Source organism: Pan paniscus, chromosome 19, assembly GCF_029289425.2.
Source record: "Pan paniscus chromosome 19, NHGRI_mPanPan1-v2.0_pri, whole genome shotgun sequence".
NCBI classification, from domain to species: domain Eukaryota; kingdom Metazoa; phylum Chordata; class Mammalia; order Primates; family Hominidae; genus Pan; species Pan paniscus.
Window position 1 is genome coordinate 94,851,131 of NC_073268.2, and position 27,600 is coordinate 94,878,730.

At 48.7% G+C, this 27,600-nt stretch overlaps 1 protein-coding gene across 14 annotated transcripts in view; it reads right to left on the minus strand.

Annotated features, from left to right (window-relative positions):
- The window catches only part of USP36 (ubiquitin specific peptidase 36), a 45,196-nt gene that overhangs the window by 7,234 nt on the left and 10,362 nt on the right, over window positions 1-27,600 (minus strand). For 11 of the 14 annotated variants that reach the window (XR_010110727.1, XM_034943010.3, XM_034943013.3 and 8 more), the window contains 12 exons: window positions 25,996-26,106; window positions 24,344-24,446; window positions 19,038-19,105; window positions 18,119-18,189; window positions 17,058-17,140; window positions 15,795-15,906; window positions 11,516-11,656; window positions 10,877-10,977; window positions 9,959-10,100; window positions 4,036-4,713; window positions 3,233-3,363; window positions 459-1,052 (listed from right to left, as the gene is read on the minus strand). Coding sequence is in view for 13 of the 14 variants with exons in the window: in XM_034943010.3 (XP_034798901.2) it covers window positions 459-1,052; window positions 3,233-3,363; window positions 4,036-4,713; window positions 9,959-10,100; window positions 10,877-10,977; window positions 11,516-11,656; window positions 15,795-15,906; window positions 17,058-17,140; window positions 18,119-18,189; window positions 19,038-19,105; window positions 24,344-24,446; window positions 25,996-26,106 (2,335 nt within the window). In the remaining variant the exon portion in view is untranslated. Of the gene's footprint in view, window positions 1-458; window positions 1,053-3,232; window positions 3,364-4,035; window positions 4,714-9,958; window positions 10,101-10,876; window positions 10,978-11,515; window positions 11,657-15,794; window positions 15,907-17,057; window positions 17,141-18,118; window positions 18,190-19,037; window positions 19,106-20,213; window positions 20,285-24,343; window positions 24,447-25,995; window positions 26,107-27,600 lie in introns of those variants that run through there. The other 3 variants (XM_055102277.2, XM_034943014.3, XM_034943015.3) reach the window with 2 other exon arrangements.

The window sequence follows — 27,600 nt, forward strand, 5'->3', positions numbered from 1 at the left end:
AGAAGATATTTTTTCTTTTTTCTTTTTTTAGACAGGGTTTAGCTGTCACCCAGGCTGTAGTGCAGTGACGCGATCTCAGCTCACTGCAACCTCCGCCTCCTGGGCTCAAACGTTTCATCCTCCCACCTCAGCCTCCTGAGTAGCTGGGACTATAGGTGCATGCCACCATGCCCAACCAATTTTTGTTTTTGGTAGAGAAAGGGCTTTGCCATATTGCCTAGGCTGGTCTCAAACTCCTGGGTTGAAGTGATCCACCCGCCTCAGCCTCCCAAAGTGCTAGGATTACAGGTGTGAGCCACCACACCCAGCCAGAGGAGACATCTGATCACATATCCACATTTTAGAAAACCACGCAAGCAGACTACATTTCCAGACCATACCTACTTGGGGGTAGATTCTGTGGTTTTGCTTTGTTTCTCGTCAGAGGTAGACAGATGCCACCTTGCTCCTGCCCTTACCTGTGCCAAGGTGGGTCCTGGTGCAGGCCGCCTTCTTCACCAAGACCTTCTGCTCCTTTCCTCCTCCGCTTCCTGCTGCTCGCGTGGTGGCCGTCCGTAACACATCCCACCTGCTGGCCATTCACCTGTGGCTGTGTGCCATCTTCCTGCCGTCTGACAGCAGGCAGCTGTGCCTGGCCCTCCCTCCTGTGCGTGGGGCTCCCAGGCTGTCTCTGTGTCTGCCCCTCCTGCAGGGCGCTGGCAGCTGTGTCCTCCGGGCGCTTCTTCTTCTTCCTCTTCCTCTTCCCGTGGGGAGCCGCAGTGGCCTCCCTGATGTGCTGTGGGAGGCGCGTCTCTGAGCCCAGCCTCTGCAGCTCTCCCACAAAGGTCTTCTTCCTCTTCTCAGAGGGGCTCCGGGGGGGCTCACTGGCCTCTGGCAACTGGTGTGGAAGGGACACGAGGTCCTCGTTGACCTGAGGCAGCGCCGTCGAGATGGAGGAGCAGCTCCGTGGTTCTGACGTCCCTGGGGGCTTGGGGGTACTGGACAGCAATGTGGGGTGGGGGCTGAAGGGGGGTTGCAGGCGGCTGGATGATTGGGGAGCAGGTGACACAGCCCTGTGGGGACAGCCAGGAAACAGGGAGAGGATGTTCTGAAAGACCCAGCAGAGCTGTTCCTTCTGTCTACCCTCACTCCCCTCCCTTTCACCTAAAAATCTGAAAAGGCTCTTACCCTGTAGTTTTCAGATACACATTAAGTTACATGTATGTTTGAAAGAAAGCTAACAATTAATTCAACATCTATTTAAATGCAAAGTTGGCCAGGTGCAGTGGCTCATGCCTATAATTCCAGCACTTTGGGAAGCCAAGGTGGCCGGATCACCTGAGGTCAGAAGTTTGAGACCAGCCTGGCCAACATGGTGAAACCCCATCTCTACTAAAAATACAAAATTAGCCGGGCGTGGTGGCACACGCCTGTAATCTCAGCTAGTCAGGAGACTGAGGCAGGAGAATCGCTTGAACCTGGGAGGTGGAGGTTGCAGTGAGCCGAATCGCGCCACTGCACTCCAGCCTGGGCGACAAAGCAAGACTCCGTCTCAAAAAAAAACAAAAAACAAAAAAAACAAAAACAAAAACAAAAACAAAAAAAAACAAAGTTACCTAGGTGGTGGGTTGATAGGTGCAGCAAACCACCATGGCACCTCTGTAACAAACCTTTACATCCTGCACATGTACCCTGGAACTTAAAATAACTGATCCCTGAGATTTAAAAAAAAAAAAAAAAAAAAAAAAAGCAAGCCAACACGTGATTTTAAAAGTCAAAAAAGAAAATTTTTTTTTTTTTAAAAAGGCAAAGTTAATAAGAATTGTTCCATGCCTTAGTTTCTTGTCACCAAGCAATTCAAGTATTTTTGCGAGCTCTAATGTAAAAACATCTTTAATACAAATGTGTTAAGGGAGGAAGCCTTCACGAAACAATAAATGGTGAGGAAAAAAAAGATCCCGTGAGGATTTATTTTCCAACCTCCGAAAGTCGCAGGGTGTTCCTGGGCAGGAAATGAGCCTCATAAGGAAAGCAAGTGTTGAGCTGGCGTAATGACACCTCCACATTAGCGTCATTAGGACGCTGAAACCGGGACACAGATGCGTAGAGCAGAATCATGAGCAAGGCATGTCCGGGACAGGATCTAGTGCCGAACCCAGCGAGGCTCCCTCTTGCCAGCTCTGTGTCTCTAGGAAAATTAACTTCCCACTCTGAACCACCATGTTCTCATTTGTCAATGAGCTGGGACCACAAAGCCCACCTCCCAGGGTTCCTGCGGAAAACAGGACCCCCGTCATCATCTAAACAAACTATAAGGGCCATGCCAGCTGCACGATGTTTGATTACTCTAAGTGTCTTCTGGAATCTTTTCCAAAAAAGCTTATAAGGCAAGAAACGAAAAACACCCAAACACTTAAGGCCCTCCCACGTACACAAATCTTATGCTAGGTATAGGGCAGAGGTGTGCTTGTGCGTGTATATGTGAGAGGAGAGGAAGGCAGAGGCTGTGGGCGACGCACAGTCATACCTCGCCCTCATGTAGCACTGGAGATTCTAGAACTAGAACCCAGCGCCGAGGCCACCAGTACAGTCCCCGCAGGCCGCCTCATGACTCACCCCATCTTTCACTGCTTCCTTCCCCACTCCCACCGGCTTCCAGACAGCCATTTACCAGTTACTCTCAACTTCCTGCCACTCGAGGCACCTAAGAGACGCAGGCAGCCCCTGCGGACCAGGGCCCACATGCACAGGGAAGGGGCTGCATCTCCGGCAGGTGTCTGCAGAGGAACCCGAGAGCCCTGAGACAGTTCTTAACCTGCATGACGCTAGCAGGCAAGACGTCCCACAAAAAACGCTCGGGACTCCGAGCTCACTCAAGCCTCTCGCCAAGGCCTCACTTCGCCTTTCTCTTCGACTGGGAAGTACTGTCATGGGGCTGGTAGGGATACAGGACAGGTCAGTCCCCAGCACACCACATCACCACAAGGATGTCGCAGACAGACCACCAATAAAGACAGAACTAAGACATCAGGACTGCAGAGGCCGAACTGCCTTCACCACCCAAAGCTCCTTTACCACAGGGGAACACAGAAGAGGGGGATCTTGGTCGGTGACGCCCCCCTGTACCTCCTGGCTGCCCCAATGCTTTGTCTGTCCTGTGAGGTTGGCGATTCGTCCAACTCCTCACCAGCCAAGCACACGCAACCACAGGCAGAACCAGTTGGCACCCAGAAGATCCCGGCCCAAAGCTTACCTGGCTCTATGGACGGGCCAAGTGGAGGCAACGACGGGTTGAGAGGTTTTCATGGGGTGGGTGAGGTCGGAGGATGGTGAGGGGGGAGGTGGACGGAGGTCATTGCCGGTCGCCCTCCACAGGGTGCTGGCCTGTAGTTATCGACATAAATAAAAACTTGGTGGTCTAAAAAAGGTTTCCGTGAGTGAAGAGGGAGAACAAAAGTAACAAAACATGAAAATAAAAACAAAAGAGCCCAGAAAAAAAGATGAGGGGACAGAAGAAGACAAAAAGGGGAGGTGAGGGGCAGGGGAATGGTAGAAGAAGAACCAGAAAAGTATTTTTGGTTAGAAACAAAAAAAAGGAAGAAAATTTAAACAAAAATCTCAGCACAACAATCACATCCTCGTGCCGTGGCTGCCTAAGCTTCCTGCTGCAGAGGTGCCGGGCACCCCACTGGGGCTCTGCGCTTCCTGCCCGCCCCACCCCTGCTAGGGACACGCGCTGGTGGGGCCCACCCTCCCTCGGGTTCAGTCAGGATCTTCCACCTACTGTGAAAACAGGGAACTGCTACCTTGCCCAAACCTCCATGAGTCACATGAGCATCACCAGATCAGGGCTCTCTCAACACCCCATACTGCCTTCACCCCAAGATAGCCGTTCTTTAATTGCAAATGGCTGGGAATGACTAAAAGACACTTTGTTCCTCTAACATGAGGGAGGCCAAAGCCCCCGGACAATGTTCTCACTCCCTTCAAACCACAACCAAGCAACGCTTGGAGCTCTCCTGATACACAGCAGCGGCGAGACCCCCACACACCCACCTTCTTGGCAGAAAGGGCCAGTTTTTTGGCTGGTGGAGGAGACATGGTGCTTGCAGGCTCAGTGGTGGTGTTGCTCAGGACAGGGGACTTCAGCTTCACCATCTTAGAATCTGCTCCACTTGGCGGTGTTTTGGAGGGGCCAGCGGTGGAACAGTTTGTTTCCTGAGAACCGCAGAGATGGGCCGCTCCACTCCTGGGGGTCTGGGGGGCCTTGGTGGAGTCGCTGCTGGCCGAGTGCTCTGGGCTGGAGCTGCTGGAGCCCCTCCTGTCGAGGCCAGCGCTCTCGTCGTTCCCCTTCAGCCCATGCCCGTTGGCAGTGGCTGTAGCCAGGAGCTTAGGTGAGGTAGAGAGGACAACATCCCTGCTGTCCCAGGAGCCCTGCCTTTGACTCCCAGATCTGCTGCTATTCGAGTTGCTGGTCCCAGGCAGCTCCTGAGCAGTTCTGGGGGAAAAGTGCTGTGGAGGAGCTGGCTTCTTCACCTTCTTTCCAGGGTCGTCTAGGATGGTTGGCATGTGTGTGGGTGTCTGGGAGAGTTTGGGGGAAGGGGACCCCGAGGGCAGCTTTGGAGGAATACAGCCGTTCTGGGACTTCAGGCCCAGGGTGGAGCCATTCCGGGATATGGGCACACCAATCTCTTCAGTGATGTGCGGCTTCTTCATCATCCCAGAGTCTTGTCGCTAAGGAGAGCAAAGCAGAAAACACAACTGAGGAAGCGAGAAGTCTCAGCTGGGCCACATCTTCATAAGGCCACAGCGAATCTTAGTAGCAGACATGGCCTCTGATTAGCATGCTCAAGATAAATTATTTATCTGGACTCTTGGTAAAGACACTGTGGCTTCTCTGAACAATTCTGGTGTTTTGTGACATCCCAAGGAACAGGGACCACAGCCGTGTACCACCACACCCGGCTAATTTTTGTATTTTTGACAGAGATGGGGTTTCACCATGTTGGCCAGGCTGGTCTCAAACTTCTGGCCTCAAGCAATCCACCTGCCTCAGCCTCCAGAAGTGTTGGGATTACAGGTGTGAGCCATAGCACCTGGCCTGAATACATATCTTTATGGCCATCTTTACTATAAAACCAGTACATTTTCATCAAGATTTGAGAAGAGAAAAAAGTATAAAGGAAAAAATTTAGCAAAGTTCCATCACCTAAACATAACCATGCATTAACATTCTAGTGCTTTCTTCTTTCAATCTTTTCTTCCAAATGGTTCTGGCCTGAAGAGTTGCATCCCAGTTTTATCTTAAAGCTATTATCTCAAGCATTTTTTATGGGCGATAACTCTCAATAAATATCTTTTAAGACAGAGCCTTGCTCTGTTGCCCAGGCTGGAGTGCAGTGGCGTGATGATGTCATCATAACTCACTGCAGCCTCAACCTTCTGGGCTCAAGAGATCCTCCCACTTCAGCTGCCCAACTGGCTAGGACTATAGGAGTAGACCACCACACCTGAATAATTATTACTATTTTGTAGAGATGGGGATCTTGCTATGTTGCCCCGGCTGGCCTTGAATTCCTGAGCTCAAGCAATCCTCCCACCCTGGCCTCTCAAAGTGCTGGGATTACAGGCCTGAGCAACTGCACCCTGCCTGTCGGCCTGTCTTTGACATTTTACTATATATACTATGTACTACTGATACATATTAACTGTATGGTTAATTTATATAAGCTATATTGTCTCCAACTGTTGAAATTAAAAATACTGTACAGTATATGCGTGTGTATCCTTTATCCTTCAGAGCACTTATTACAACTGCATAGAAATAACTTATGATTCTGTATTTAGATGCTGAATGTCAGCCCTCCCCTGCTTGACCAAGAGGCTGTACCCGTATCTCTCTCGTTCCCACTGCAGCCCTCACCAGCAACTCAAGGGTCTGGTATATAGTCGGTGCTTAAAAAATATTTGTTGAGCTTTTCCTGTACTTAGTACTCCATGCTAATTTTCTGGAAATGGAATTACAAGGCTAATTTTCTGGAAATGAAATTACAAATTTCATTTTCATGAAATCTGATGCAAAATGCCAAACTGCTTTTACTATACTCCAGCAACATCTATTTTTCAAAACATTTGCTAATTTGACACTCGTTTGGGCTATTACCACTTTAACATTCATATTCTCTGCACATGCACTAAAGTGATCTTCATTTGAATGAGATCTTTTGTTTACAAATGTTAACCTTTTGTTGACAATATCTTACAAGGTTTTATTGCTTCATTTGTTTGTAGTAAATTATGTACAAAAATGTAAATCTTAGTCAATTCATAATTTTTCTACATTTTATCCTTCAACTTTAAGCATACAAAGTCTTCTTCCCTCTCCCAGAGGTTAAGAATTTACCTCTATTTTCTTCCGAGTTTTGTTTTGTTCCCTACATTCTATTCTTTGTTAATACTGTTTTCTAAAAGGAATTCATCTTTCCACTGCACCGCAAAGCCGTTTCACTGGCTGAACATTTCCATACACACTAGAACTTGCACCATGTCATTTAGAGTAAAACGGCTCTTGTCTGCTTGCAGTGTATTTGGAAAATCACGTTTGTAATGAAAATGCTCATGGTCAGTGAAGCGCCCCTGCAGGTGTGCCTGACACAGGGACTCTCCTTGAGCCAATCTCCACCCTCGGGCATCACTCTGCCCGTGGAGTTCCTGTGGCAAGTGGGGCTTCCTTTGTTTTTCTGGGGTTTTTTGAGACAGGGTCTCATTCTGTTGTCCAGGCTGGAGCGCAGTGGCACAATGATAGCTCAATGCAGCCTTGTGTTTAAGTGATCCTCCTGCCTCAACCTCCAAACAGCTGGGACAACAGACGTGCACCACCACACCTGGCTAATTTTTGCACTTTTTTTGGAGATGGGGTTTTGGAGATGGGGGTCTTTCTATGTTGCCCAGGCTGCTTCCTTTTTTTTTTTTTTTTTTTTTTGAGATGGAGTCCCGCTCTGTCGCCCAGGCTGGAGTGCAGTGGCACAATCTCAGCTCACTGCAACCTCCACCTCCCGGGTTCAAGCGATTCTCCTACCTCGGCCTCTTGAATAGCTGGGATTACAGGCGCACGCCACCATGCCCAGCTAACTTTTGTATTTTTAGTAGAGACAGGGTCTCACCATGTTGGCAAGCTGGTCTCAAACTCCTGACCTCAAATGGTCCACCCACCTCAGCCTCCCAAAGTGCCCGGCCCCCCTCTTCTTTTTTTTGTAGACAAGGTCTCACTCTGTCACCTTGCCTGGAATTCACCAGCGTGATCATGGCTCACTGCATACAGCCTCAACCTCCCGGGTTCAAGTGATCCTCCCCCAACAGCTTACTGAATATTCTCTGTGCTGATGGGATCTATGTTGCCCAGGCTACTTTTTAAATTTGTTTTGAGACAGGGTCTTGCTCTGTTGCCCAGGCTGGTGTGGAGTGGTATGATCATGACTCACTCCAGCCTTAATCTCCCTGGCTCAAGTGATCCTCCCACCTCAGCCTCCTGAGTAGCTGGGAATACAGGCACGTGCCATTAAACCTGGCTAGCTTTTGCATTTTTAGTAGAGACAGGGTTTTGCCCAGGTTGGTCTCGAACTCCTGGGATCCACTGATCTTCCCACATCGGCTTCCCAAAGTGTTGGAATTACAGACATGAGTCACAGTAGCAGGCCCGGGCTGCTTCCTAACTTCCTAGTCTGGGCTACAGTGACCAACAACGTTGCAATTACATCATGTATTTTACTGCCACTTCAATTCTAATGCTTCTAATTTCAGCTTCTATTTTCTTTAATGTGAAGAGAAATACAGATGTACGTAAATGACCAAAACCCCTGCAGACTGTGAAAGGCCCTGACTGCCTGTGTGTGGGGTTCAACTCTTCATTCTAAAGGGAGAGGAAGACGATCCATCAAAAACAGTCATTCAGGCCGGGCACGGTGGCTCATGCCTGTATCCCAGGACTCTGGGAGGTCAAGCTGGGCGAATCACTTGAGGTCAGGAGTTCCAGACCAGCCTGCCCAACATGGTGAAACCTCATCTCTACAAAAACTACAAAAATTAGCCGGGAGTGCTGGCGGGCACCTGTAATCACAGCTACTCAGGAGGCAGAGGCAGGAGAATCGCTTGAACCCAAGAGGCGGAGGCTGCATAGTGGCAGAGGCTGCAGTGAGCTGAGATGGCGCCACTGCACTCCAGCCTCAGTGACAGAGCGAGACTCTGTCTCAAAAAAAAAAAAAAAAAGAAAAGAAACAGTCATCAAGAGAGGGTCCACCCCACTTCAAATGATCACTGTGTTCTAATGAGGAAACTGCTCATGAATCCACTTAGTGAAACTGAATTCTTAACAGTTCTAGCAGAAAATTTCAAATACACACAAAGGTAACTTAGAGGGTAGTTCCTAATGGTTAACCTGTAACCACATAACCTTTATCATCCTCTCTCTGTATGTATATGTACGTGTGTATATATGTATGACTATGTATGTATGCACATACACATATTTCTATTTCTGATCCATTTGAGTAAATTGCAGACATGATGTTCTTTTACCCCAAAATATGTCCATGTGTATTTCCAAAGAACAAAGACACTCTCTTACATAACCACAGCAGAATTACCCAAATCAGGAAATTAACATTGGTACAAACTACTCACATTTTCCCCGTTAAAATGTGAGAACAGGCCAGGCACAGTGGCTCACGTCTGTAATCCCAGCACTTTGGGAGGTTGAGGCAGGTGGATCAGGAGGTCAGCAGATCGAGACCATCCTGGCTAACAAAGTGAAACCCCGTCTCCACTATAAATAAAAAAATTAGCCACGCATGGTGGCATGCGCCTGTAGTCCCAGCTACTCGGGAGGCTGAGGCAGGAGAATCGCTTGAACCTGGGAGGTGGAGGTTGCAGCGAGCCAAGATTGCGCCACTGCACTCCAGCCTGGGTGACAGCATGAGACTCCGTCTCAAAGAAAAAAAAAAAAAAAAAAAAAAAGGATATTTTTTCCTACACGCTTACGGTTAAGAGTTTGCTTGGTGCCTGTAATCCTGGCACTCTGAGAGGCCGAGGCAGGAGAATTGCTTGGGCTGAGGAGCTTAAGACCAGCCAGGGCAACATAGTGAGACCCTGTCTCTACACAAAATTTAAAAATTAGCTGGGTGTGGTAGTGCACTGATAGTCCCGAATACTAGGGAGGCTGGGGCAGGAGGGTGGCTTGAATCCAGGAGCTCAAGCCTGCCCTGAACCATGATTGTGCCACTGTACTCCAGTCTGGGTAACAGAGTGAGACCCTGTCTCCAAAAAAAAAGTTTGCTTGGCATTATAAAGGAAATAAAAGGAGTGCACACAGAAAGTTTGCTTGGCACACCTGTCACGACACCTGTAAGTGGTGCTGGTCTCATGAGTAGAACAGATCTGTGAATGACAATTCTAATTTGTTGGGTCAGGATATTCTCATTCATGTCTCCTCTTTCTCTATACCCAATGTCAGCTGATGACCAGTTTAAGAAATAACATTGGCCGGGCGCGGTGGCTCACGCCTGTAATCCCAGCACTTTGGGAGGCCGAGGCGGGCAGATCCTGAGGTCAGGAGATCGAAAGCATCCTGGCTAACACGGTGAAACCCCGTCTCTACTAAAAATACAAAAAAAAATTAGCCGGGCGTGGTTCGGGCACCTGTAATCCCAGCTACTAGGGAGGCTGAGGCAGGAGAATGGCGGGAACCCGGGAGGCAGAGCTTGCAGTGAGCCGAGATTGCACCACTGCACCCCAGCCTGGATGACAGAGCGAGACTCCGTCTCAAAAAAAAAAAAAAAAAAAAAAAAAGAAAAGAAATAACATCAACTAGAATAGTGCAAACTGCCTGCAAGTTCCTTCCACTGTGGCCAACTTCCCAAGTGTGAGGAGGTCTGTGGGGAGCACCAAGACCAGCCACTTTGGCCTCCATCATTCTCACAAATACCTTTCCAGTCAGTGGGGAGGAAATAATCCCGTTGCCGATGTTCTTCTTGGAGTGATCTGGAATCACACTCGGGCGGCCGGGAAGGGAGGAGGAGCCTGTCCTGGAGATGAGGCCCTCGGGACTTTTCTTAGAGCCTGGAATTCTGTCAAAGGAAGAAAACAAGTAGGGAATTCTCTTACTAGGCATTACAGAAACGGAGAGAATTAGAATAAGTTAAGGCGGGGCAAAGGCAGAAACACGGCCTGGGGAAACCCTGCCAGTCCTAACCACTTCTCTGGAATCTCCCTTTGCCTTTCAACCACAGTGAGGCTGAGAGATCAGCCCCAGGTATCTGCTGAATATAAGCAGAGCAAGGGCAAATTAGAGTCAGAATTCCTCCAAGATCAGAGTTCAATGCACCAGAAAGCAAGAGAGACCCCTCAAACACCTCAGCCACACTCTGCAGAGACGTACAAAGCAGTGAAAATGCCTCAGCTGCCACGGTCTCCAGCCTCCAGGTCAGTGACAGCCAGCTCCGGGAGAAGGCCCCTCCAGAGAAGCTCTGCGGCAGCACCCCCACAAACATGTCCTTCCCAGCATATCCCTACAGGGGCAGCTTCCCCACACGGGAAGGGGCATTGGCTGGCTACCATCCAGGGAGCAGTACCTCTAATTTGGGGCAATACTATAAACGGTGACTTTCCTGTTTACATTCAAAACAGCATCAATGTGAGGGCAGATGGGATCCTGTCCTGACCTTCCCAAGGCTCTGGCTTTACTAAAAAGTGTCCTTCCCTGTGGACGGTCTCTATGACACATGACGAATCCCTCCAGTGGAATTCCCAATTACCTTCAAACAAAAAAAGGTTAGGGAGGCCCACCGGTATAAGAAAAGAGCAGAGGGAGTGAGCTCATCTGGGGAGGGCGTGAGTTTATTACCGCAGATAGAACAGCACGTAGGCCTGCTGGTTCAGAACCACCTTGACGTTGCTGGAATGGACCAAGGAATCATTCATCTGGTACCACTGTCCATTGCTTGCCTGAAGCAGCCAAGGATGTTGCAGAAAACAAAACAATCAACAAGCATCCCATTATCCTCACTTTTTAAAAAGGGAATAAAAAATCTGTTAGTTGCTACATTTCCAAACACTATTAATAATCAACAGGTAACAACTTCTATTAAAACGTGTAATATTTTCATAACTCGGAATGTGACCCCAAAGTGTGCTCTGCGTCCCAGTTCCTTCCTAGTGCCCCAACAGATAGGAACTGTCCCTTCTAAAGGACATGCAGGCAGTGTCATCACCATGGCCGATTTTGCCAGGGTTCTAAGGATGGCACCAGAAGCGGCTGCCTCTTCCGTGTCTCACTGCAAGTCTGAGAACACTAGATTCTGGTGCAACACTTCTGTAAAGGGCATCTTTTCACTCCACGCAGAGAGGCAACAACGAGGACCTGAATACAACCACAAAACATCACACTTTTCACAAAGTAAGTGCTCTACAGAGGCCGCATCTGGATGTGCATGGGTGCTGAAACCTGTCCCAGGAGGCAGCTGCACTGACACAAGCCTCTCACCTTCACGTAGCAGTAATAGTGCCCGGCATGGCAGCTGTAGCCCGAGTGCACCAGGACAGCATAGAGTCCATACATGACAGGATCACCATTATTCTGGGACATATACGGACGTATGTTGAGGAATTCCGGATAGCCTACATCCTGTTTGAAAAATCAAGGAAAAGGCAAATAAAATTCACTTTGAGAGTAAAGATCAATTTGCCCTTTCCATCCACAACCACACAAAATGCCCAGCTTGTCTGGTCTTTAACAATTTGGGGGCCAGGCACAGTGGCTCACGCCTGTAATCCCAGCACTTTGGGAGGCTGAGGCAGGGGGATCACCTCGAGGAGTTCGAGATCAGCCTGACCAATACAGTGAAACCCCACTTCTAATAAAAATACAAAAAATTAGCTGGGCATGGTGGTGCACTGCCTGTAATCCCAGCTACTCAGGAGGCTGAGGAACAAGAATCACTTGAACCCGCGAGGCAGAGGTTGCAGTGAGCCGAGATCGAGCCACTGCACTCAGCCTGGGCGACAGAGTGAGACTGTCTCAAAACTGCCCCGCCACAAAAAAGAAAAAGACAATTTGGGGCGAATGGGTGTGCAGCAACGCTGTGCAGGAGCTCCCCCAGGCAATGATTAAAAACCAAGATGCTGGCCAGGTGCGGTGGCTCACGCCTGTAATCCCAGCACTTTGGGAAGCCGAGGTGGGTAGATCACAAGGTCAAGAGATTGAGACCATCGTGGCCAAGATGGCGAAACCTTGTCTCTACTAAAAATACAAAAATTAGCCAGGCATGGTGGCACGTGCCTGTAGTTCCAGCTACTCGGGAGGCTGAGGCAGGAGAATCGCTTGAAACCAAGGTGGAGGTTACAGTGAGCCGAGATCGTACCACTGCACTCCAGCCTCGCAACAGAGCGAGACTCCATCTCAAAACAATCAAAACAAACAAACAAAGAAAAAACACCAAGATGCTGAGAAGTGAGTCTTCTCCAGCCAGCCTATGGGAAACTTTATTGTCCCATCAAGCAATGCAGGATCTGTTCTTGTCTTTGTCAAGCATCTCCATTAGTTCTCTCACCACCTGGTTCCTAACGATCAAATGAGAAGAGTCACTCATTTTCTTTCCCTCCACTTTACAGGAACATTGTTGGTGGGAGAAAAGGGAGAGAATGCTGGGTTTTAGATCTTCAGAAATAAAAGTGCTGAATTAATATAGCCAACTGCTACCGCAAGTAAGACTTTTAATCAACTGGATCAGAAGAAAGGTCATGCTAAAATGTCTTCCCAAAACTGACCAATTTTTCATAGAAAAAAATACATGCACACATATACATAACATGTATACATATATGCATACATGCACACATAAAATACATGCACACATATATACATGCATGCATGCATACATACGTATACACACATGCACACATATACATACACGCACAGATACACATATATGCATGCACACACGTGTACGCATATACATACATGCACAACACATACATGCACACACACATGCATATGCACACACACATATACACACATGCATACATACACACATACATGCACACACATATACATACACACACATATAATACGTGCACACACATATATACATACATGCACACACATATATTCTTAGCAGTAATAGTGCCCGGCATGGCAGCTGTAGGCTGAGTGCACCAGGACAGCACAGAGCCCACATGACAGGATTGCCATTATTCTGGGTCATATACAGACGTGTGTTTAGGAACTCCGAAAAATATATGCATAATTTTTTTTTTTTTTTTAAGAAACACAGTCTCGCTCTGTCACCCAGGCTAGAGTGCAGTGGTACATTCATAGCTCACTGTAACTTCAAACTCCTGGACTCAAGCAATCCTTCTATCTCTACCTCCCAAGTAGCTGGGACTATAGGCACACGCCACCATGACTGGCCAATTAATAAAAATTTTTTAGGCCGGGCATGATGGCTCACACCTATAATCCCAACACTTTGGGAGGCCAAGGTGGGTTGATCACTTGAGGTCCGGAGTTCAAGACCAGCCTGGCCAACATGGTGGAACCCCATCTCTACTAAAAATACAAAATTTAGCCAAGCATGGTGGCACACATTTGTGGTCCCAGCTACTTGGGAGGCTGAGGCAGGAGAATCGCTTGAACTTGGGAGGCAGATATTGCAGTGAGCTGAGATGGTGCCACTGCACTCTAGCCTGGGTGACAGAGTAAGACTCCGTCTCAAAAAAAACCAAAAAAACCAAAATTTTTTTGTAGAGACAGGGTCTCACTATGTTGCCCAAGCTGGTCTTAAACTCCCAGTCTCAAGCAATCCTCCCACCTCAGCCTTCCTAAGTGCTGACATTAGAGTTGTGAGCCATTGTGCCCAGCCTAAATCATTTTTTTAAACTGAGTTGTGGGATTTGTTGAAATGCATAGATCTTCAGTATATAGATCAAAGAGTTTTGACAAGTATATACTGATGGACATGCAGAACATCAACTAGAAAATTCCCACGTCCCAGTCATTGCCCCCATCTCAAATATCCACTGTTCTGATTTCTGTCACCATTAATTTTGCCTGTTCTTAAACGTCACATACCATCAGTCACGCGCCACATAACATGTTTCAGTCAATGACAGACCACATATACAACAGTGATCCCATAAGATTATAATACTGCATTTTCACTGTACCTTCTCTATGTTTAGATACACAAATACTTCCCATTGTGTTGCAACTGCCTACAGTATTCAGGACAGGAACAGGCTGTGTAGGTTTGTGGCCTAGGAGCAATGGGCTATACCATACAGCCGGCTCCGTCATCTACGTCTGTGTAAATGCACTCTATGATGTTCACACAGTGACAGAATTGCCTGGTGACACATTTCTTAAAACATGCCCTTGTGGTTACACGACACCTGAGTCTACGACATAAAGGATCTGCAAACACATTTGAGAAATGCTGACCTAAGCAAGCCCCCTACCACTACCAGTGAGGAAACGGAGGCTCAGCCAAGGGTGTCGTTCCAAACCACATAACCAGGCTCTCAGAACAGAACTCTAGATTTTTATGAGATACAGACATCTACTGGGCACGGTGGCTCATGCCTGTTATCCCAGCACTTTAGGAGGCTGAGGCAGGCGGATCACCTGAGCTCAGGAGTTCGAGACCAGCCTGGCCAACATGGCAAAACCCCATCTCTACTAAAAATATAAAAATTAGCCAGGTGTGGTGGTGGGCGCCTTAATCCCAACTACTCTGGAGGCTGAGGCAGGAGAATCACTTGAACCCAGAAGGTGGAGACAGCGCCACTGCAATCCAGCCTGGGCATCAGAGCAAGACTCTGTCTCAAAAAAAAAAAAAAAAAAAAAAGAGAAAAAAGAAAAAAGAAACACATCTTCTATGAAAATGCCACTATAGGCCAGGTATGGTGGCTCACACCTGTAATCCCAGCACTGTGAGAGGTCAAGGCAGGCAGGTCACTTGAGCCCAGGAGTTTGAGACCAGCCTGGGCAACACAGCAAGATCCTGTCTCTACAAAAAACTTTTTAAAAAATTAACCAGGCATGGTGGCATGTGCCCACAGTCCCAGCTACTCAGGAGGCTAAGGCAGGGGGATCGCTTGAGCTTGGGAGGTCAAGACTGTAGTGAGCTGTGATTATGCCACTGCACTCCAGCCCAGGTGACAGAGTGAGACCCTGTCTTAAAACAAAATAAAATTTAAACAATAAAATACCATCGTGTCAAAAGTAGTTTTTTAAAACTCCGTATTTCATAAAAAGCCAGAGCATGCAATGGCACCTGTTCTAGACATCAAAAGGACATGGACGATGCAAGTCCTACCGCCCAGTGCTCATCACACTCATCTGGAGAACCCTGAACGTCCCTGCCAGGACCAGCCCAAGCACAACCAGAAGCTGCGGTAAATCCATTAAGACAGCGGCCCTGGAACTTGACTGTGTATAACAAGCATTCAGGGATTTTGCAAAAATGCAGATTCCTGGGCCCTGTCCTCCAGAGATTCAAATTCACTGGCACTGGGATAAACCCAGAAACGTCTATTTTTAAAAGGCGTCCCAGGTTGCTTCCCCTCTCTGTGACTGTCTTCCCGTCCTGGACAAGGGCGAAACTACAGTCCCTACTTCACAATATGTGTAGAACCTCCTTTAGAACAGGGACAGGTACTGTGTAAACAGCAGCTATCAAACTCGTGGCTATCACTTTCTTCGTGTTATTCTGATGCCGACTGTGGCCCACAGAGCTGCCTGGGATGGTGTCACGAGCGCTCACCTTGGTGATCTTCCCCCCGCTGAAGTTGGCAAAGCGCTTGAGGGAAAGGGTTAAGACGTTGGATGTTCTGTGGATGGTGAAGCGCTTGCTGGCTGGAACCTTCTTCTTGCATCTATGAAGAAGGTGATGAGAAAGATTAATGAATGATTGATTCGTGCTCTGAAAAATGTTGTCTTAACGCTAAGTTAATATCAGCAACAACTGCTCTGTAATAGTGGAATCTTCATCAATGAGATTTCGACCTTCTGCTCCTCTAAAAATCACATTAAGCATGCCTCAAGTAAAGGAAAGCTACCACAGGGAAATAAGACTACAGAAAGTGGGAAGATTCTAAAGCAAAAAAATAAAAGTACTGTACCCACCAGGAAACTAAATAAAATACAGGAAAAAGTTGCTTTGGGCCAACACAGGAAAGAGCAAATTAAAGCAGATGTGGCTGAGTGATAAAACGGGCAGGCAGGAAGTCAACGTAAGCAAAGCTAGAAGATGCGCAAACACAGGGAGAGAAAACAGAGGCAGAGGCGCGCAGCTTGGAGAGATGCAGGAAACAGACCTAAAGAAGAGTAAAGCAGAATTAAGAATATATTCTTTAGTGCCTACAGCTTTACAACGACCTAGATATAAAGATACTCAGCCGGCTGTAGTAGCGTGATCCCAGCACTTTGGGAGGCAAGGCAGGCAGATCACCTGAGTTCAGGAGTTCGAGACCAGCCTGGCCAACAAGGTGAAACCCTGTCACTACTAAAAATGCAACAAATGACAAAGTAAGAGTTCTATCTGCAGAAACGGAAAAATGTCCAAAACCAGTTAAGTAAAAAATGAAAGCCAAAGAAAACACTCCTTAAGAGGCAAGAGAGCAGCTGGTTGGGCACAGTCCCTGGGGCGGCCGCCCGGTGCCAGCCAGTGTGAACTGATGTGAGCTCGTGCTCTGCCACGTCCTCTTGGTGTGGCCCCATGGCTGGTCACTTCACTTCTCTGTGCCTCAGTTTCACCATCCCTAGCAATGGGAAACCACAGCCCCTACTGCACAATATATGCGGCATCTTTAGAACAGGTATGGTGTAAACTGTAGCTATAAAAATCGTAGCTATTGCTTCATTCGTGTTATTTAGAAGTTTGAGTTTTTAGGACACACATAGGTTCCTCAAGAAATGCGAGCAGCGGTCACCGCTAAGGAAGAGTGGGTAGGCACAACACTGTCAGGTGAGGGGACTTATTTCCCGTCTGGTATCAGTCTTCTGCCACAAGCAACGTGAAACTTACTTAGCACACATGTAGGCATTCTCTCCACTCAGGACATCTGCTTTCACAAAAAGTTCCAGAGCACGCACAATATTCGCAGCTTGCTGAGGAGGACAAAAACAGGGAGTAAAATACACAGCAGAGGAAAAAGGCTGATTCAAGAAATGCCAAATTTAAGGTCTTTTTTAGGCTGAGGCAGCAAATCACAAAACTTAGACTCGCATAAAAATTTGCCCACTAGCTGCCAGACTGGGACTCCTTCTCCAGAGACAAGAAATGAAAGCAGCCAGGAACAGCGGCTCACGCCTATAATCCCAGCACCTTGGGAGGCCGGGGCAGGAGTATCATTGAGGCCAGGAGTTTGAGACAAGCCTGGGCAACATAGCAAGACCCCCATCTCTGCAAAGAAATTTAAAAAATTAGCCAGGCGTGGTGGTGCATGCCTGTAGTACCAGCTGTGTGGGAGGATCACTTAAGCCTAGAGGTCAAGACTACAGTGAGCTATGATTGCGCCACTGCACTCCTGCCTGGGCCACAGAGCAAGACCCTGTCCCTCGAGCCCCTATAAAAAAAAGCAAAGCAAAGAAATGACAGCTGCAGGTCTGCCATGAATCAGTCACTTTTATCAGGATGATCTTGTAGCTGGACCTGCTCTGGAGCTTGGGTTGGCCCAGCAAAGGCAGACCACCCTCCCGCAGACTGTAGCTAGAGCAGGGTGTGCAATAAAGCCAAGGCTGCTCTCCCAGGTGAGGCCCACAGAGCCACCAAGCTCCAAAGGCTGCACGCCGCCCAGAGCACACAACAGACTCTCCTCAAGCCCTGGGGACAGCGTTGTTCCTGTTCATGCTTCAGGACACAAAACCCAATTTTACCATTTTTTTTCTTTAAATAAAAGGATATGCATAGGAAAAACTCTAGAAAGAAACAGGTAAAGACAATGGTCTGTACTGCAAGGGGGCAGGGAGCAAAGGAGTTTTCTCCCTATCTATTTTGATCTGATGCCTTTACTGTTCTGCGGGTTCAGTTTCACCCTCTGGCCTCGCTCTCCTACTGCAAAAGTGAAGGGCAGGACAGATCTGTACCCGGATCTCCAGCGCGACGTCCAAGTAGGGGTCGTAGGTGTCCGAGACGCTCTTGCACACGGAGCACTTCACTGCAACAGAACAGAGGCAGTGGAGCAGGTGGGGCCTGGCAGAGGCACTCCCAGCTCCCAAGACCGAGACCCAGCAGGGAGGCAGACTCTCAGCAGGGCTTTGGCCAAAGATGAGATTCCCACTAGCCCCTGAAGCATCCTGGTGTCCGAACAGAGAGTTCTCTTTCACCACTGAAGTTCACAAAGATGGATGTCAATATCTTTGCACTCACAGGGCCCTCCCTGCCTGGACTGCTGACCACCACGTGCGGTACTCTCCTGCTGAGGGAGAGCAGAGGGAAGAGCTGCCTCCTCCCTGCACGCGGGCACGGCACTTCCTCATGAGAATATATATATATATTTTTTTTTTTTTTTTTTGAGATAGAGTCTTGCTCTGTCACTCAGGCTGGAGTGCAGTGGTGGGATCTTGGCTCACTGCAACCTCCACCTCTTGGGTTCAAGCAATTCTCCTGACTCAGCCTCCCAAGTAGCTGGGATTGCAGGCATGCGCCACCGCGCCTGGCTGATTTTTGTATTTTTAGTGGAGACGGGGTTTCACCATGTTGGCCATGGTTGGCCAGGCTGGCCTCGAACTCCTGACCTCAGGTGATCCTCCTGCCTCGGCCTCCCAAAGTGCTGGGATTACAGGCGTGAGCCACCACACCCAGCCCTCATGGGAATATTCTAACAACTGCTCCAGTGGCCAGGCGGGCCAAGAGTCTCAGAGGAAACCATGGCTCAAGACCTCAGAGACTGACCCAGGTCTGCACAGCGAAGAAAGAGCCCCAGCCTGCGTTCCAACTCTTAGGGTTTCCTGGGTTCATGTTCTAATCCTGGCAAGAAGCAGTAGAACAAACGTCTCCACTTACCGCGTGATCTGAGATACCCTCCAAAAATTTGATGGACCAAGGTAGTAGCCTGCGTTTGACGATCCAACCTGAAAAGGAGACTCCAGCCTTTAAGGGAAGGGCTCAGCATGATGACACGAGGGATGGCCCCATCCCAGCAGCCCCATGCCCACCAGTCACAAGCTCAGCGTGAGGCTGGGAAACTCCACCCCCCACCCGAGTCACCACAGACCCTTAACCTCCATCTTCAGCCCACGCTGCCTGGCAGTCTCTCTGCAGAGCTCTGACCTCCTCAGGGCCCCACTACCCACAGTAGCCATTTCAGACCTTCACAATGCCCACTGCCACCCACTTCACAGAAAATAAAAGCCCCGAGAAATGTACGTGTATCCTCACCCAGTGTTGCCTTTTCTTTTTGGTCTCAATAAAAAGTAAGTACCCAAATCTAGAGTGAGGCGGGAGGCCAAACATCCCCCTGAGCTAGGACGCCCACCCAGCCCACCCTTCCACTTCTCTGCTGGTCACAGACAGCTGGTCCCCAATCTGGGAAGAGGGGTGGGGGTGGGAACAAAGGCACAAACAAGACCAAATCTCCCCGGCTCTGCACCCGTTTCAGAGAGGACAGCGGAGTCAGACGTGGGCTTCGGGGTCAGGAGCCCGGCCCTCATTCATGTCCCCCGCACCGCTCACTAACTGGGATCTGAGGCACTCTGAGCTCTGGGGCCTCTTCTCACCCGGACCCGGGGCTGCCTGGTGCCTCCCACGCCTACGTATCCATATGGTAGCTACTCACGCTGGAAGATTCTGAAACAATACACCACATCCAGTCTCTGCTCCTGGTTCTACTTGCAACCCACTGCATCTGGTCCTGACTCACTGCTCTGGAACTGCCTTCCTCAGAGTCGCCTAAGGCCTCCAGGCATGAGGCCAGCTGGGTCTGTAGGCCCTTTACTAGGAGGCTGCGCAGTGCGCCGGTGCACCCACTCCCTCCAGAAGAGCTTCCCCTCTCCCCAGGCTCTCCAGCCCCGTCTCCCCAGCTGCTTCCCCGACTCCTCACTGGCACAAAGCGGGGCTGTTTCCAGGGCTCTCTCCACGTTTCCCACGGCCACCCAGACCATTCCACACCCGCAGGCTACACTCCCCCTCCCACAGAACATGCACACCTCAGTCTCTCATCTGGCCTGTGTGACTATTTACCATGGCACTTCCCAGACTCCGGGAGCTCTGAAATACTTGGGGGACCAATACAGGATCATTCAATTTTTATTCTGCAAAGTTAGAAAATGAAAAATCAACTGCCACCATCTACTGTCCCACCATTCTTCAAAAGTGACCTTTTAACTGCAAATACTAGCAAGGACGTAATCTCTGCATGGACTGAGAACTGTGGGTAGCTGCGTGTGATGGCGGCTACCAAAATCCAGGCCACCCCCACAACCCCTCTGTCATCCAGAAGCCCGCAAGCACCAGTGCCCACAGGGCCACAAGGAATCCCCTCTTGCATAACCCAAAGCAGAGGAAGCACAACTGTCACCTTCCCCAGGAGGAGGAAAGCCAAGCTGAGTGACAGCGAGCTCCCACAGGCATCCCACTGAGCCTGGGGACAAAGGGCAGTAGAGAACAGCTGGGCAAGAATGGAGGAGGGGGCAGGAGGTGGCCCGAGAGCCACCCGGAATCACAGCTGCAAAGGGCACCCTGAAGTGAAGTGCTGAATATGGGGTCTCACAGGCACGCAGCTGGAGTAGCAGTCTCCACAGGCATGGGCTCTCAGGGGGAGAAGGCAAAAAGGCAGGCAGGCATCCTTAGAAGGGCAGTGAAGGGCAAGAGAGGCAAAAGGGGAAACATCAGGGTCCTGAAAAAAACTCAAAACTATCCTAGACTATCAACCCTTCTGCTGCCAGAGGAAAAGCCAACCATGAAAGTGCACTGCACGGGGCAGACAGAGGAGGTGCTCTGGATACGAATCTTGAAAACCAGCAGACCCACAAGATAAATGAAAGCAGGCCCAGTCTATGCAAAGTGCTTCAAGCACAAAGCAGCAATGAACAAGAATCAAAACACTTCATGGGATGCAAACTAGCTCCAGAAAACAGACATGATGCCGAGGACACAGCCAGCAAAACTCCAAGCCGAACGTCCTCAACACAGTGAGAGTGGCCTCATTTCTGGAACTAGAGTGCCATACACAGCTGCCCTCCTGGAGGAACTTATGAGAGGCCGGGCTTCACCCAGCCAGGAGCACACCAGAGGTGTCAACTGGAGGGTGGGCAATGAGCAATGGGAAGATGTAACCATAACCCAAGGCTGGGCAAGAAAAAGATACCACCTTACAGGTGCCAACAAAAAAAATGAAATCATGCACACTAAAATGGCAAGAGAGAGAGGAGAGGAAAAGCGCTAGGAAGTAAAGGGTACCACGGTGGACTGCCAAATCAGACAGTGAGGGGTGAGGAAAACAGGACCAGGTGCATTTCAAAGGGCGTAGGAAACCAGCAGGCAGCATGGAGCGCGCCTGCAGTTCCAGTTACTGGGCGGGAGGATTGCTTGCGTCCAGGAGGTGGAGCCTGCCGTGAGCGGAGATCGCACCACTGCACTCTAGCCTGGGAGACAGAGCAAGGCCCTGTCTCAAAAAGAATGGTTTATGTACAAAGGTAGCCATTAAAACAAAAACACACATCTTCCTAATATCCAAAGAAATTTGAGAAATAAAGAAAAATCAGAAATAAGCACAGTAAATATGCTACCTATAATTACTATAAAATACATAAATATGACAGAATTGAGACCAAACTTTTCAGTCATAACAGGAAATGTGAAGGGGCTTAACCTGCCTATTAAAAGATGGTCATTTTGGCTTACAAAACAAGACAGATCTTAAGAACGCCTCTAAGAAAGGGTTCAGAAAGTGACAGCAAGGGGCCGGCGGAAACCCTGCAAAGCAGGGGCTGCAGCACTGACACTGGCCATGGCAGAATTCAGAACAAAAGCCACTCCACGTGACAAGTGAAGACACTCAGAATGCTAAAAGCAACGATCCTCAATGAAGACATGACAGTTACGAATATCTAACCACAACCACCTGTATAGAGCAAAACTAGAGGAGATGCAAGGAGACAGGCACCCACCAGAATTCCAGTAATCATGGACTTAACACACTATTCCAAACAGATGAAGGGGACAAGAGCACATAGATATAGAAAATGAAAACTGCATCATCAATAGACCCATCCATGGACAGAGGAGCAAACCAACACCCTGGCAGTCTCAGCAGCCACCGCCAAGTATGCAGGAAACATTCACAAACGCTGGTCACCTATAATCACGGAGAAACCATCAGGAAGTTCCATGAAGTAGAAATATTATCAACACGCTCTGATCATAATGCAAGTAACATCAAAAGTCATCTACAGAAGCAAAAGACAAAAAGGCCCCTCCACCTGCAAATTAAATGGAATAATTTGCTTTATGAGAAGCTCACCATTGGTGTCATTCTTATTTTTTCTCACTCCACATTTCACTACAGACCAATGAAAGCTCTCTCATGGACCGACATCTGGTGAGCCTTCATCTCTCCCCTGGCAATGCCTGGCCACCTGACACCTGGCCTCCCTCCTCTTTCCAGCAATCCTGGTACCAACGAATGGCTCACTACCACCCACCCCAATGCCCAGAACGCAGACCTGCATTCCTCCCATCTCATAGCCCCAAATCCAAACCGTTATTCATTCTACCTCCCATCCTACTCCTCACGAATTTCTTCCACCGCAGACTCTGGTTAATTGGACTGACTGAAGCCCAGGGGTCAGTTTCCGTCCTAAGAGCGCTCCAGGTGGCTGCACCCTGTGCCCAGAGCCAGGCCCCCTGCTATAGGCTCGCTGCACTCCCCCTGCAGGTGCTGGGGACACCGCAACCCTCCTCCTGGGGACACCTACTTGCCTTTGCAGGCCCTCGGGGGTCACTTCTCCCAGGAAGCCGCCTCTGGGTGAGGTAATATCCCTCTATCACAGCACTGGCCACACCACACTGCAAACACTGCTGGGGTCCACTGTCTTCACCAATTACACCACGAGCTCCACAGACTCCAGGACCATGGCTTCTATCTCTCAGTTCCCAGGGCTAGCTATGGGGCCCAGCACACAGGGAACAGCAGTTCAATTACCCAGTTCACTGAAGGGCAGACCTGGGATCATACAGGGAGCAAGGAAGCTTGAGCCCCTTCAGAAGAAGGGGAAGAACGCGTGACCAAACCCTCAAAACAGACAAAAAGGAATGCATCTTAGGAATGCAGTGAAAGTTGCCTTCATATAAGTGATTTAAGTAAGTTTTCTTAAGCCAGGAATGGTGGCTCATGCCTGTAATCCCAGCACTAAGAGGCCAAGGCAGGCAGATCACTTGAGGCCAGGAGTTGGAGACCAGCCTGGCCAACACGGCAAAACTCTGTCTCTACTAATAATACAAAAATTAGCCAGGCACGGTGGTAATCCCAGCTACTGCACTCCAGCCTGGGCGACAGAGCAAGACTCCTGTCTCAAAAGCAGTTTTCTTTCTGTAAGTCTTATTTACGAAAGAATATCATCCACTGAGGCCAGTGGTTTTGCCATTTCAATCACTTATTGCCACAACTCAACTTCTCTAAAGAACATTCTAGCTATATTCCCTAAACTATTTAAAGTATTTCTATGATCCTAAGCTGAGGCAATACAAGGAAGTCCTAAGCATTTCCTGCCTGTTTTCTTTGGTCTGAACCTATGAACTCAGGAATGACACAAAGACAATTTGTGATGGCAACCATCACATATAAGGGCTTATGTGGTGTGTGAATAAGAAACAGCAGCCAGGCACAGTCAGATCCTAAAGTTATAAACTTCCTCATGTTAAAGCTCCCTGTTTGTACATATACATGTACATATAAATTATACTGCAGAGACCTCATTCCTATCACCCCAACCTCTTTTCAAAAATGACATGATTTTTAAGAGACTGAAAAAGTCCATAGTAAGAACTGAATGCCCCTAAGAAGGTCTGCTAACATATTTCCCCCTAACTGAGCTGCTCAGACACAGCTGCCGCCACCACAGCCACCCGATCCTACCAAGCCGCCCCGGACCAGCAGGACGTCTCCGGAGACAGCCCTTTCCCAGGAAGCAAGGGCAATCCCCTATTTGGGCTCCAACAGGCTGAGTACCCAGAGGCAAATTCTGCCACGTCTACCCAAGGGCAGCCTGGGTAGAAAGGTGCCGGGCTGGCTGTTGCCATAGGAATGTTCTGCTGCCACCATGTAGAAAAGGTGTCCAAAGCCCTGGGAGGGTGGGTGGGGAAGCACGCACTTGGCACAGCCATTCAGGCAGGCTTTCTGCATGGCGTCGATGGTGTACCGCAGGAACTCATGCGCGTCCTCCTGGTTCCCAAAGCGGAAGTGTCGGGCGATCTCTAAAAGAGGAAGAAACAGGGAGGGAAGAGCTCGTGTCTTCTCATCAAACGGCCTGCGGCTGCTTTCCTGAACGGCCATTCCTGGCTGTTATAAGGGGAAAATACTGCAACTTTTCAAAGGAACAAGTGAGGAAAACAAGAGATCTACCTGGATTTTCTATATCCCAATCCCAATTCATCATGGCCACCACTTTCTCAATAAGATTGCAGGCTTGAACATTCACTACTTCACAGACAAGGAAGAACACCAAGCCCTCAAAAATGTAAAATGCCGGCTGGGTGAGGTGGCTCACACCTGTCACTCTAACACTTCAGGAGGCCTGGGTGGGAGGATCACTTGAGCCCAGGAGTTCGAGGGCAGCCTGGGTAACATAGGGAGACTTCATCTCTACAAAAATAAAAAATAAAAAAATTAGCCAGGCATGATGGCATGTGCCTGTAGTCCCAGCTACTTGGGTGGCTGAGGCAGGAGGATGGGTTGAGCCTAGGAGGTTGAGGCTGCAGTGAGCTATGATCTCACCACTGCAATCTCCAGCCTGGGCAATAGAGCAAGACTCTATCTCAGAAAGAAAAAGAATAAAGAATGTAAAATCCGGCAGGGTGCAATGGCTTATGCCTGTAATCCCGACACTTTGGAAGGCCAAGGCAGGAGGATCGCTTGGAGCTGGGAGTTGGAGACCAGCCTGGGCAACATGGCCAGACCCCATCTCTACAAACAATACAAAAACAGTCAAGTGTGGTGCGCCTGTAATCCCAGCTACTCAGAAGGCCAAGGCTGACTGCTTGAGTCCAAGAGTTTGAGGCTGCAGCGAGCCGTGATTGCACCACTGTCCTCCAGCCTAGGTGTAAGAGCAAAACCCTGTCTCAAACAAAAAGAATGTAAAATCCATTGAATATCTCTCCAAAAGCCAATATAAAACACAGGTGAGTAAGTATTTCACAGTGCTACAATTTACACAGATTTCAAAAACCGGTAATAGGCCTCTTCTTTCTGCCAAGTGAATGTGAATGAGACTTTTTTACAGCATAGGCAACTGATTCCTGATATTCAGAATGGAATTGGTACATTCCTCATCCATCCCTCCTCCCAGCTCTCCCTCAGGCTCACCTGCCTGCCCCAAATACACAATAACTCCTCCACCTGCCCAAAGGAAAAGCTACCTGTCCTGACCTGCCCCCACTAAGAGGCTTCCCCACTGACCCCAGCCCACATGTCTCTAAACTGCTCTTCCTTGAGTCTGCGCCACCACATGCAGGGCTGTTAGCACAGAGGGATTCCCAAGACTTCATCCATGACTCACTCTTCTCTCCCTTCTACCAACTCCCCAGCACCTCCTACAGGGTGAGCACTTAGCAGGCCTTCAGTAACAGACGGAGAATGGCACAGTGGCTCGTGTCTGTAATCCCAACACTTCGGCAGGCCAAAACGGAAGGACTGCTTAAGGCCAGGAATTTAAGACCAGCCTGGGCAACATAGCGAGAACCCCGTCTCTACAAAAAATTAAAAAATAAATAAATCACGAAAATTTTAACATGGATTGATGCTTACTTTTCAGGTCTCGGATGAAGGAGACGGGCTTGATGGCGTTGCCGCTGTTGGCGAAGGCCTGGACAATGTGGTTCTGCATGACACACAGCATGCAGAAGCTTCCCTGGTGGCCTGCCGGCGTGGAAGGAGGAGCAATTTTAAGACAAGAGCTTTCAAAGAACTCACGGTGAGGCCCCCACCCCAAACGTTAACACAGCCAGAAACACAAGCAGGTAAGAGCAAACCAGGCTGTGAGAGAACGGCTGAGCCAGAGATCCCAGACCTCTGCTGACTGGGTGACCACAAGGAAATGTTATTCTCTGCTGGATGGCGTTTGGAAGCTATGATCCATCCAAAGCTGAAACTCTCACCATCATAACCTCACACCATCACCCCACGTTAATGCTGACCTGTGCATGATCCTTTTCAGATTTCACTAGTATTATTTACTTATAAAAAGACTAAGGCAGATTTTCAAAATGAAGCTTAAAAGATGTATTCTCGAATTTCTAAACTGCATCACATGGTAAATAGGCTAAAATATTTTAGGGCTGATAGCCCCTTAATAGTGCCTCAGATATGGGACCGTCTGTTCCACTGGTTCTAGTAAACACCTCGCTAGGATACATCTGGGGTTGAAAATGTTTTCTGGGAAGATCCAGATAGCAAATCCTTTCCTATCTGAGGGCTATACAGTCTAGTCACAACTATGCTCCTGTATTGTAGAGGAGGCAGCCATAGACAATATATGAACAATGGGGTATGAACGTGTTTAATAAAACTTTATTTACACACACAGAGAGCAGGCCAGATGAGTCTGCCCACCCCTGCTCTACATAAAACGTCTCACTAGGCATTAGGCTAGACAGTGGTCCTTTTTTTTTGAGACAGAGTCTCACTGTCACCCAGGCTGGAGTGCAGTGGCACAATCTTGGCTCACTGCAACCTCCGCCTGCCGGGTTTAAGCAATTCTCCTGCCTCAGCCTCCCAAGTGGCTGGGACTACAGGCTCGTGCCACCATGCCAGGCTAATTTTTTGTATTTTAGTAGAGACAGAGTTTCACCATGCTGGCCAGGCTGGTCTCGAACTCCTGACCTTGTGATCCACCTGCCTCAGCCTCCCAAAGTGCTGGGATTACAGGCGTGAGCCATCGAGCCCAGCCCCAACAGTGGTACATTTTTACCTTTCAAATTATGATGTAAATAAACACTGCTGTGATCGCCGAACTCCCCTCAATCTCTCTCAACCCCATTTTCCATGTTCCTTCATTCAAAGTCACCACTATCCTGAATTAGGCAATGATCGTTCTCATTCATGTATTATCACACACATGTGTATCCATGAACAATAAATGGCACTGTAGCTACATGTTTCCAAACTTCCTTTCTATAAATCATATCATGCAGTTACGTATCATTCAGCAATGTGCTTTACAAAAATCCATGTTGCTAGACATAGCTCCAGTTCCTTCAAATCTTCCAGCTAGAATATTTCACTGAATGAAGAGACCACTGTTATTTATGTATCCACCACTAACACACACTTAGCCTTTCCATTTTCTCTGCTATCATAGACATTTTGCAATGAACAATCCTGCACCTGTCTCCTTGAGCACATGGGTCAGTT